This window comes from Bombyx mori, chromosome 25 (genome assembly GCF_030269925.1).
Source record: "Bombyx mori chromosome 25, ASM3026992v2".
Lineage (NCBI taxonomy): Eukaryota > Metazoa > Arthropoda > Insecta > Lepidoptera > Bombycidae > Bombyx > Bombyx mori.
In genome coordinates, this window is record NC_085131.1 from 30,298 (window position 1) to 43,167 (window position 12,870).

Here is a 12,870-nt window from a genome sequence, read left to right on the forward strand (position 1 = left end):
GAGTGTCCGAGCGGGGGGAGCCCCATGCGATAGACTTCGCATTGAGGTCCCCCGCGAGAATCACTGGACGAGGAGCGAGGCGGCGAGCAATCGCCCCGATCCCGCCCAGGAAATGCCCGAACTCGACGGTAGGCCTGTTCGGAGAGTGATAAGCTAGACCGCGGGCGAGATAGAGATGGGCAGACTTTTCATGATGCGCATGCAGTGCGACGTCACGTCGCGCGCTTATTCACAAACACTACACAAGCGCCACGTGTGAATGTGTTGAATGTGAGCTACATGGTAGGCGGAGTGGGAGGTGCTAGGTTTTATTTACGTTACGGAATTTCTTGATTCGGTCGCCGCGCAAAGTCCGCGATAAAACCTATGCAATAGCTTAAAAATATATAACAATTTAAATTAATTAGAAGAAACATTGGAATCCAAATGTGATGTTTTCTTATGCGAGTGTTATGATATACGTAAGAATTTTGTAGTATAATACGCCAGAGCTTCTATCAATAAGGACGAGTCGATTATTTTCCAGGCACGCCCATCTTAATTTTATATTGTGCAAGTATAAAAAAAAAAACCAGGTCTCAAGCACAATTTTTACTTTATTTTTATTAAAACGATCACTTTTAAAATTCATTTTTACAACCTTTACAATAATTATTCACATTCTTTGTTCACATGTAAACATACAAAACGCACCAACAACATTATTTACAATAAAAATACATAATATTTACAATGACAGGACGTAGACAACAATAAATAGGGGGGCTCAAGGCTGAGAGAGGGCGCTTCGAGACTAATATCACACGAGTACAGTGAGTCGCTCGGGCGGCGGGTGGCGCGCGGGGGGCGGCGGCTCGGGGGGCGGCAGGGCGCGGAGGGTGAGCTCCTTGTCCCGCGGCGGCGTGTCGTTCCGCGCGTCCGCGTTCTGCGCCTTGTACAGCGAATGGGCCCGAGGCAGGTCCTCGCCGCGGGTCCCGCCACGCTCCTCGCGCAGGGGGTTTGCGTACCGCCGCAAGTTCTCCTCGTTTTGAAGGTTGTTAGACTTCTCTTCGTCGCAGCGCCGTGACCGTTCCGCTGCCGCCACACGTCTCCTCCGCACGAACAGGAAGGCGCCAATGGCCGCGGCCACTACTAGCAGCACCACCGGTAGACCGACCGCGATAGTGGTCGCCGGCGCTGTCGATGGCTCTGAGGCCGGCGGCGCTATTGGCGGCATGCGGAGTCGCAGCACTGCCCCGAGCAGGGCGTGACGGGCCAGCCGCCGACGCGACACAAGCTCTCCGAGAGCCCGCACTGCAGTTCCAAGCGCCGCTGCACCGGAGGCTCCGTCTGAACCCACTTCGTCTCCGATCCACTGCATAGTAAATCACAGTTTAAACATGATGATTCGAAAAATATACAATACGCGACCTGGAAGTAAGGATGTTTTACCAAAGCGAGATCGAGGGCGTCATCATCATCCGGTGCGAGATCACAAAGTAACGCCAGTGGTGGGGGCGGAGGGTCTTGAACGGCAAGAGCGGCAGCCAACGCTCGTCGCAGAGCTCCACAGGCACGCTCCACGTGCGCGCCCGGTCCCAGCCGCTCCCTCGCGAGCTGCAGCTGAGCACGAGCACAGAGGGCGGGGGGAGCGGGGGAGCGGGCTCCCGGCCAGCACGCGGGGGGTGCCGGGAGGGCGGGGGGCTCCACACGTCGTCCAGACACCCGCCGGCACTCCCCCAGTGCGGCACATGGAGCACGCAAGCACAGTGCTGGTGCCGCCGGTACACACACCTGATAATCATACAAACAGTGATAATTTATATATTATTATATACAAATATAATAAATACATCTAAGTACGAGTTTATTTAATAAATACTTATACTTCAGAACATACTTCATCGGTTCGGCAGGGTTGTGCGTTAGGAGCTAGGCAGTCCGGCAGGCCGCACCACAGTCGAGTGCAGGTTGGCACCCCCCCACTACACCAACATGCGTTACATCCCCACCACCAGGTGCCGTTAGCGACGCCGCACGCTCCCGGTCCGTCGCCCACGTTCGGGTCTGGTCGGTTGTACACTCCATGGTTGTCGTTTTGTAGAACGTCTACGTCATCGCCCTCTGCTTCCAAGCCGGCAACAGCTGGAAACCAACATGCTTCGTTTACAATTTCATATCCACGCCCAACGAACAGAAGGATAATAGGAGCGGTGGTTTACTCACTCTCGAGGCAGCGTCTAGCAGCACGCTGCGGCGGCGCCGGACAGAGACACCGGGTGGAAGAGGGACGTGCGGGGTCGGCGACGCAGGCAGCGGGGGCGGGACAGGGCGGGGAGCACAGGAGGGGCGGGGCGGACACTCGCACTGCACAAGTCTCTCCGGTCCAGCCCGCCACACATTCGCACATCCACCACCCCGAGCCACCGACGCACCGACCGCCGTTACGACAAGGCGAAGAGCCACAGAGATCCAGGGACAGTTCGCACAAGGCTCCGGTACGACCTTCTCTGCACCCGCAAGCCCAGCCGGGAGGCAGTGCGGACGGCAGACACGTCCCCCCCGCCTGGCACGGGCACGGCGGAGGAGCTGCGGGCGCGAGCGGCAGCAGGGAGTCACAGGCGCCGCCCCCCCAACCCGCAGCGCACAGACAGCGCCAGGACCCCTCCTCGCGCACACAAGTGCCTCCGTTCGCGCACATTCCTTCCGCACAGCGCTCGCTCTCTTCTACAAGTACTGAGCAGGTTTTACCTGTAAATACAGTAGTTGGTTCCAGGTTGCATTTTTGTTGGAAACATGTTCTTATGTGTGTGTGAATATATTAGTGTGATCAGAGAGCGATCGGGGGAGCGCGTACAAGCATGTAAAGCGTGTGAAGCGTGTGAGGGTAGTTGTGTAGGGAAGTGGAGCGGACAGAGACCTGTGTAGCCGTCGCGACACACGCAGGTGACGTCGGCAGCGGACTCCACGCAGGAGGCGTTGTTGCGGCAGGGGCTGGGGCTGCAGCGGCTCACCTCTGCAAGCACACGCAACGCGCGGTCAGGGAAACTGCTGCCTCTCGCGTCAGGTATTTATATTAATCGATCTCGGCACGCGTTCGCCGTGTGCTCAAAAATAGATCATTACCAGTTCTATTCATTAATCACAAAAAAATAATCCTGAGCGAGCAAAGGCTTTGATGAAAGGTTTTTTTGTAACTATTATACTTTTACCTAAATTTAATTAGCATACATATTATTATTATTCATATCTACTTATTAGTTTTTAAATTACTCGTCCTTTGTCAAGTCCAACATTGAGAAATGTCATACTGATGTGTTTACAGATGATAAAGAAAGTATAATTATTAAAAGTGATTGCCTCAGAGGGGTCACGTCAAGCGTCAAGCGTCAAACGTGGGACGTCTACTCCTGTCCTGTTAGAGATCATAGACCTATATAGTAGGGACACGACATATTGTTCTATACGTACAATTGCTTATATAAATAGCACCCATTTTGAAGGCACATACATAAACATATATCTATCTCTTTCTTACTCAGCACTTTAACTCGCAGGAAAACAATATAACAGTATTTCAGTGCGTACATAAAATGAAACATGAATATACGTAAATATCTCCGTCTCCGTCTAATGAGGCCGAAAATCCGCCATGTTTTGCGCGCCAAATGTCATTGTCACGTCAGTTCGGCCGTCTGTTTTGGGTTGTACATTATTTATTGACTATGATATCGATTTAATATGATTGATTATATAAAATTTCATAATTTATCATGCTTAAAACATACAAAAATAATAATTAAAACGTATTTTATAGGATCTCAAGAAAGTCGATGTCCTAAAACTATTATCTATATGTATTTAAATTCATTATGGAGCCCTCATCCGAAAAATCCATTTTTCGGTCGGAATCTATTGATCATGACACTAATCATAAATACCACTTTAAAATATGTCATCAAAACATATTTAGACATTCTGTTTAGATATTTCGGGAAAAAGGCTACCGACAAAATCTCTTCGGAACTATTTAAATAAAATAGTTTTATTCCGCAGTGAGTAAAACACTATTGTAAATTTGTTAAATATTTAATAATTAAGTGATTTTAGAGAGGAAGTCACAAGGAATGACGTTTGTAATTAATGAATAAATGTTCTGTATGTGTTTTTTTTTCACGCGGTCCCTTGATAAGGTTAAAATTTTAATCACTCTCAAGCGAAAGTGATTCAAATGGTGCGGCGCACCTTCCTTGGGGTGCGCTGCGGTAGTATGTTACGGACTTTAGAGTCAGCAAAACAATTAAAATAGATTGTAATAGTCTAAGAAAAACACGTACTCAAAATACGATAACATTTAGCATGCTAGAAATGGGCTGATGTCTTTGAACTACGCCATATCTTTATGTTTTGCGACAAACGACAACTTTATAAAATCAGTGTAGCAACTTTTAAAAATCATCATATCGTTTACTTGGCAAATTCGAAGGACGAACTTGTCTTAGATTTCACCCATCTAAATCATATCATATTTGCACATAACAATATACCTACTTACTTCCCATTAAAGTATAAATTCTACAAATAAATAATACTCAACAATATTGAAAATAAAATGAGCCAAGAACGTTTATCGATAAAACCTGATAACATTGAAATCTTTTGTACAGCACTAAAGCCGCCATGTTTTGTGGCCAGATGACGTCACAGTGGCACGAAATTTTGGTTGACGTTTCATTTCCATAGGTTTCCTACTTCATTGTTAGAGATGCGGAGAAAGAGGGAGGGAGAGAGAGGGAGAGAGAGAGAGGGAGAGAGAGAGAGGGAGGGAGAGAGAGAGAGGGAGAGAGAGAGAGAGGGACAGAGAGAGTACAATATACGAACGGTCCCTGGCAGCTCGCTGCGTGCAGTTCTTGCCGGTCCAGCCGGGCGCGCAGTGGCAGTAGTAGTCGCTCTGCGCGGTGTAGCAGGCGGCGCCGTTGCCGCACGGAGAGCCGGCGCAGTGGTCGCGGTCGTCCTGCTCAACACACCGCACGGCACAGCTTACTGACTACTGCGGGGGCGCATACAGCGCATGCGCATGCATCACCCACCTCACTGTACTGTACTACGACACACTAATCATTATTCATTAACTACAAACAAAATAGATAAAAGCAGATATATAATAGAAACTTACTGAAATTTCCAATAGTGTATGCGCGTACAGTTAAAATAACTTACCGGACAATATCGTCCTGAACAACATGACAGCTAGAAAAGCAGAGTTCGGGTTAGTTTGTGTTAGTGCCGAAGCGGTCGCTGCACCTTCATGGAGGCTGACAAATTGAAATAAAAGAAATCGATCTAAAGTTTATTTAGTTAATAAGAATGAGATACGAGATAGAGGATCGAAAGTGGAATGGCGGAGAAGGGCTCACCTCGCAGTTGGTGCCGGAGAAGCCGACGGGGCAGATGCAGCGGTAAGCGTTGAGCAGGTCGACGCACTCGCCGCCGTTGGTGCAAGGGCGGGGGGCGCAGTCGTCCACGTCCAGCGAACACGTGCGGCCCGCGTAGCCCGCCGCGCAGGCGCAGTGGAAGTCGTCCACCAGGTCGATGCAGGTGGCGCCGTGCAGGCACTGTCCCGTGCAGTCGTCCACGTTGGTCTCGCAGTCCCGGCCGGTCCAGCCCGCCAGACAGGCGCACGAGTACCCGCCCGCCGTGTTGTTGCAGGCCGCCGCGTTCACGCACGGACCCAGCGCGCCCTCCGTCATGCTTCGACCCGAGCACTCGTCGACGTCTGCGAACACGTTACACACACTGTCACGTTACACTCCCAACTAGGTCGGAGGTCGAAACGGGTACGCTCATTGCGGACGACGGACAACGCACCTTCGGCGCAGGCTGGCCCGGTCCAGCCGTCTGCGCATTCGCAGGTGAAGCCGTCGAGGTGGTCCCTGCAGGACGCGCCGTGCAGGCAGGGCCCGCTGGCGCAGTCGTCGAGGTCGGTGTCGCAGAGCAGCCCGCCCCAGCCGCGGTCGCACGTGCACGTGAAGCCTCGCGTCGTGCCGGCGAGGGAGCACGTGCCATGAGCGCAGGGCTGCGGCGCGCACGGGTTGTCGACGCGCTCGCAGTCCACCCCGGAGAAGCCCTCGGCGCACCGACAGAAGTACTGATCCGGCGCGGTGTTCTCACAGGTGCCTCCGTGCTGACATGGCTCGTGGGTGCCGCAGTAGTTTAAATCTAGAAACGATCTTTCCTAAGACTCCTGTCCTCAGTCGCCGAGAACGTCATATCCGCAGAGCGCGCCGACCGACTCACCTTGGTCACAAAGTATCCCGCCCCAGTTCGTGTCGCAGGTGCAGTCCCAGGAGGAACCGTTGCAGTAGCCGTGTTTACACCCCGGATACGGCTGACACTGAGAACACAGTTCACCTCTCCATCCCGGTCGACAACTAGACAGACATAAATGGCAGCTTCAACAATTTATCAAGCCTTAAATTGTGCATGAAGGAGGAGGGAGTGAATCTTGCGCACTTACTCGCAGTCCCCGGGCCGATCGCAACGTCCGTGAGTCGGGTGACAGCCTTCCTTACAAACAGCTGAAATAAAATAAAAAAGTTGAATATTAGAAATCGGAACATTACTCGTAATGTGATGAATGAAGAATGCGTCCGTAAAAAGATGTGTTACATACGTTTCTCGCAGTTGTCCCCCTGCCAGCCCGGCAGGCAGTGCTTGTCGCCGTCGGGCGTGCACGAGTAGTGGCCGAACTTGTCGTCCCTGGGCCGGCAAAACGTGGTGCAGGTCGTATTGTAGTAGTTGGGCTGACAGAGCACCCGCACGCGGTACGCGACGGCAGCCGCGGCGCCCGCGTGGCGCAGCGCGTGCCACTCCGCGCTCGGCTCCACGATCCCGGACCACCACGCCTCCTCGATGAGCCCCGCTTCTGCAACACACCATCCGGATCCATCACAACAGCCCGACAGCCAACACTCTGGTCCGCCCCCGTCAGCCGACACCGGCTGCCACTCACCGGGCTCGGAGTATTCGTAGTCGTCATACGCCTGCAGGATCAACGTGAACGAACGCTGAAAGCAAGAAACATTGTTCGGTCAGTGTCGCTCTGCATGTCAGGTCAATGTAATACTGCGAGTGCGCGGGCAGAGTGTGATGAAGGAAACTGACCGTCCATCGGAAGCTGAAGGGCAGTGCGAGGGTGTAGAGAGGCTCAGCCAGAGTGAAGGAGTCAGTGCCGAGGACGGGGGAGGCGGCGCGCCCGAAGGAGCAGCTCCCGCCGGGCGCGGCCGCCGACTGGTACTCCTTGAGGCAGAGCGTAAACCTGGTGCGGCAGGGATGCGAGCAGGCCGCCGCTCCCGCGCCCCTCGGACCGCCGCCCCCGCAGCATCCGCCCGCCCCCACCTCCAGCCGATAGTTGCTAAATTCCAGTATTTGAAGCTCGAACACGCCCGCCCCCGCCGCGCACTGCGCACACAAACGTACAGCATCATCACCAGGACTTCACAAAGTGAACACCTAAAGTCTCAATCAGTCGCAACCAAACAATGGATATACTATTTGCAACGAGCGGCACAAACACGCAGGGAGGTGTCGACATGTCAAGCTGTGCGACCTAACAAAGCTATATTGTCGCGTTTGACGTCTGTGTCTAATACGGAGCACCTAGTAGTGAGCAGTTAGCAGAGAGCTCGAGAGGGCGTGGCCGCAGTGAGCTAAACAAAGACACCGCGCCGCTGTAGGGTGGAGTGGGAGGGCGAGTCTCCTCCCACTCGTCGACACGCCTGGTCGTCCCCTCGCTGCGACCGCGCGGTGCCGCTGTCGGCTCGTGCAGTAGATGTCGGCGCGATACTCGGCTTGAAGACAGCCGATACGATCCAATAATATTACATGCACATATATATTAATCTTGAACAACTTCAAGCTCATCACCTGTTTTAAAATATTAGAATACTCGAAATGTTGTGTGATGGCGTGGTGCTTCGACCTCACATATACGGTCGGGAAAACCGTCAATATTAAATAGATACGTATGAGTATGATACGATTGAGTCGTCTTGGCCTAAAGGATAAGACGTCTGGTGCACTCGTGTTGAAGCGATGCACCGGTGTTCGAATCCCGCAGGCGGGTACCAATTTTTCTAATGAAATACGTACTCAACAAATGTTCACGATTGACTTCCACGGTGAAGGAATAACATCGTGTAATAACAATCAAACCCGCAAAATTATAATTGGCGCAATTACTGGTGGTAGGACGTCTCGTGAGTCCGCGCGGGTGGGTACCACGACCGTGCCTATTTTCTGCCGTGAAGCAGTAATGCGTTTCGGTTTAAAGGGTGGAGCAGCTGTTGTAACTATAGTGAGACCTTAGAACTCATATCTCAAGATGAGTGGCGGCATATTTACGTTGTAGATGTCTACTTACTAAACTACTTAACACTTACACAACTACGTAACTACTTAACACCAGGTGGGCTGTGAGCTCTTCCACACATTTAAGAAATAAAACATAAAAAAATATAGATTAGAGCCTCTCTAGACAGGTTAAAGTTTTAGGATAACCCTATAAACGGATGTGACGGGGAAAAGCATGAAATAAACTTGAGTTGACTTCGTATAAGCTCGTGCTGTGGACTCTGTCGAGGACCGAAAGTGCGAGTCCAGAGGATTTTATGTTCGACTTTATAAAATATCAAAGATAAGGTAATCGTTAACCGATGACATCTGACCGAGGCTCACTGCACATCGGTCAGGTGTCTCTCCCTGCACAGTGCACAGCGGACTGTGCACTGTGCAGTTCACTAAGCACTAAGCACTAAGCACACTTTAAGCTCACGAAATGTCAGTGGACGCAGTACGTGTGTGACGACTAGTACTTAATTTGTTTTAAGCTTCATCCATGAACCAGCGGGGGCCATGCGTCGGTCGCTATGACGTGACTAAACATTGAGCTATGTACTGTTTGAGCGTATACATGCGCCTGTATACGTACGTATACATGTACACACGCCTGTCTATGGAATGACTGAGAACTTGTCGCAGCAAAGAAAATAATGTAGAATATGAATATGAATGAGCAATGTCACTTACAAACTTGACGTTGTAGGTGCTCATATGTCAGAACCATGATGTCAGGAGTTAAGTTCAGTTGTGTGTGTCTACGGAGAGAGACTACGTCGCAGCAGCGGAGATAGAGCAGGATCTCATTGCGGGTCGACTGTCACTGGCACGGATCATGAGTCTCTGTTGTGTTTTGTAATAACAGTCTTTGAACCGGGAAATATGACATCTTTGTGGCGGTAATAAGTAGAATGACGGTACCAATCCGTAGAAGTTCACAATAAGCATGAACATCACTACGCAGGTTTATAAATATTGCGAATTTCATTTGTGTGACTCGTAGCGATGCGTGCATTTTGAATGTCGTTCGTGAACACGCACTGAGTACGTGTTTAGTTGGGGGGCTGTAGCAGCGGTCCGATCGCACAGCACGCGGCGCGCACTGCAGGTCCCCGCGCTGCTCGCCGCCTGTGAGCTTTGACCTTCGACTAGGACTGTACATCATAGAAGCACACACTGGTTTTGTTATTTTAAATTCCTTACTTGATTTATATTTTTGATTTATAGTCATAAAGCAATGGTAGTAGAATGCAATATATTATGACGCGATGATAGTAAACGGATAATATGGAAATCACGCACGGGTCGCCGACCTCGGATAATATAAAATCATGAATGAATGCGAACACGAGAAATAATACGACGGAAACAACACAACTTGTGACGCGCGTTCAAGTCTTTTATACAAAGATTTTTTAATTGATTAAGCTCCACGGCTGCGTTGAAGCTCCAAACAATCTTCCAAGTCTCAATATACCATTTACTATCACTGGAGCAGTGAGATAAATAATTCCATATTGGCTGACACCCATCCACCGTTGTAGACGGAGGCCCCCATTATATCTTACTAATTCAAAAACTTTTATAAAGCTTTAAGCTATGTCATATCGTTAAAATGTTGTTCAATAGTAAATATTGAGTAAATAGTTTAAAACTACAAAAAAGATATACGGTCAACAAGATAAAATACAAAATTAATATATTTTTATTATTACGTCACAAAAGTTTACTAAATCATTATCAGTCCTTAATTCCACACGCAATTTTTGAAGTTTTCAAGTGAATCGAACCTTAAAGTTTGTTTACAAAATAGGTCGAACAGTTACATAGGGGTCGCGCTAGTATTTAGAAGCGAGTTCAATATTCTGTTCAGCATTGAATACAACACGTCTGGGAGCGCCCGCCCCAGCGGCAGTCGTGAAGCTGTACTGATCACCACCGCGCTCGTTGGAAATGCGGGACCCCGCCCTGCCCAGTGCACCTCAAGGTAGGGGCAGCTGCTGTACGATGTACTGTAGACGCGACACTTGGGAAACTTCCCTGAAAGGGGTAGCGACATTTACATTGTCGATCTCTATGAGCTCCGATAGTCACTTAACATCAGGTGGACCGACTTAGCTGTTTTTGGTTCAATAGTTCGTTACAGACCTTGTGGGAAAAGAGCAATTTTGTCTGTCGAGTCTTGACTAATATAAATATTAGTTTTCAAGTTTATAGTAAGAAGCCCGATGTACTATTCGTATTGAACGATGCGACTATGTTTGTATTTGGATTCGGCAAGCAGGTGTGCTGTCCACGGGCCCCTGTTTCCACTTACCGATTAAGGACAGAAGGGCCGCGAGACCGTCTGCCCGTCAATGTAATTAAAAAAGAGAAACAGTATATTCTCGTGAAACAAGTAAAGTGTAGAGTTGTAGGAATGTGATGAGTCATGCGCCGACCGACGCACAGTCCGCGGAATATTAATGTGTCTCTACTACACCTAGAGACAATTCCACCAGCGGTTCCCACCATCGCAACTATTCCGCGTGATTAGTCTATAGTATAATTATATAGTATAGTGGGATTTGATTCGCGTGTGATATTTTAATAATGTTTATGAAGGAAAGAAAAAAATGTGTGAATAATGCGCGTACGGATCTATAAATGTAGAATATCTAAGTCGAATAACTATCTACTTAAGCTTAGTGATTTTTTATCTGAATATACTGAAATAAAGTTATATTAAGACCTTTCATTGAAGTTTGAAACTAGAACTAGCATTTTTTTGCAAATATATTTGGTAGAACAATGCAAGCAACTCAAAGTGATCTCACTAGCGTCACTGCCGCGCCGTGCTCGGGAGACGTTCAGATAATACAGTTCCCGATACATCTGAAGCAGCCAGATAACGTCCGGTCAAACCACCGAGTGTGCTGTGCGCCGGGCGCAGGAGCTCCATGAAGACGGACAGTTACTGTTCACTGATGTAATCCTCTGAGGACGACAAGTCGCCACATCACAACAATAAGAACATATTGCATTTAACGTATCCGTACACGAATGTGTGGATGTAGAGTTATTTTTTTATAAAAAGTAAAATTGTTGGCTCGATATGTTCAGTTGAATTTCGGATTGTTTGTATGTGCATCGTCTGAATGTGGCACTTGTGAAGACATCTTGGAACACATCACTACCGAACAAAAGGGCAGTTCACAAGATGACTGCAACAAATACTTTTAAAGCGGAATTAAGGATTAATTCCTATAAGGTAATCCTCAATATGAGAGTTTTTGTGAAGCTTGAATTAATTTTGATTCACTAAGATATAAGACAACCAGCTTAGAAACTCGTATAGTTTGCAGGGTCTTCTTTGAGAGATTCCGTTGAGCTCAGCTGTTAACGAACTTTTAACGGGTAGTATCATTCACTCGTGTGTTTCATTCAAAATTTGTGTTATTTTGTTACTTTAATTAGTTTTTTTTAATTAGTATCATTATAAATGTTATATTGAATTTATTCACGGGATATGCAACAACACTTACTTTACTAGGACTACAGAATGTGCTCTACTTTACATGTAGAGCACGTAGCATACACACTACCTCACGGAATAAAGCTCTCTCGTTCAATTAATATTTATGAAATTCCGATAACCGCTCGCTGCGATTCTACACGCCGTCCGCTTCGTCAGATTTCGTAATTGACGTTAGATTAGTTATAGTTTAACACGTAACAAAACTAATGTACCTAGCTCTATCATTAGTGAGAATTTCATCGTAAAACTCGTAAAACGGTAAGCTTTCAGTTTCGACGCTCTTAACTGTTAAACTAGTAAAATCAGGGAAGCAGTTCTTATTAACTTATCAAGTAACTATCGTACGCGTCTTAAACTCAAACATACATTGTAATAAGATTAAGAAAGAAAGTAATCACGAAGTGGGATAGACCAGATAGTGGATCGGTTGCACCGACAGAGAGAGAGAGAGCAGTAGAGACGTACACGCAGCGTGCAGGCGAGGGCGAGGAGGAGCAGCAGCGGCGCGCGCCGCACACACCGCGCCCGCATCGAGTCAGCGCCCCGCCCGCTCCCTCCGCGCCGCCCGCATGTCGCGCACACACACACACCAGGTCCGTCTGCACACACACACTGGCACGCTCGCACTGGACACTCGGCGCTGCACGTGCGTCCGCCGCCGACTCTCGCGTGAGACTGCCGCGCCCCGCCGGCTCCGTACCGATGCCTCTTCCACCACCGCGCGGCCCGTCGCGAATCCGATCCGATCTCTGCGCTTGTTGCTCTACGTATGTGCAGCTAGAGCGACTCGAGTGCGTTGCACACTCGCCCTGCACCCGCCGCGGCCGCGGACAACAACCCTTCACGATAGTCTAATTACACATCCACTTGTCGTTTTCCTCTTATTAAACATAGAATTTGTAAATTAAATGAGGCATTCATTTAAGTCTCATATCTGAGTCGCGAGCAGGTAAGCACACTGGCGCGTTGTAAGTCAA

General features: G+C 48.9%; 1 protein-coding gene across 2 annotated transcripts; it reads right to left on the reverse strand.

Annotated features, from left to right (window-relative positions):
• Positions 1-578: 578 nt before the first annotated feature.
• On the reverse strand, positions 579-12,649 carry LOC101737017 (protein serrate). 2 transcript variants are annotated; one of them, NM_001309558.2, is given in 15 exon segments: positions 579-1,082; positions 1,085-1,354; positions 1,432-1,773; positions 1,880-2,124; positions 2,206-2,730; positions 2,900-2,995; positions 4,861-4,993; positions 5,397-5,755; positions 5,848-6,198; positions 6,277-6,410; positions 6,497-6,557; positions 6,653-6,904; positions 6,992-7,046; positions 7,144-7,440; positions 12,359-12,570. In NM_001309558.2, coding segments are annotated over 15 exon segments (3,231 nt in total). In that variant the 5' UTR covers positions 12,425-12,570; the 3' UTR covers positions 579-1,037.
• Positions 12,650-12,870: the final 221 nt, after the last annotated feature.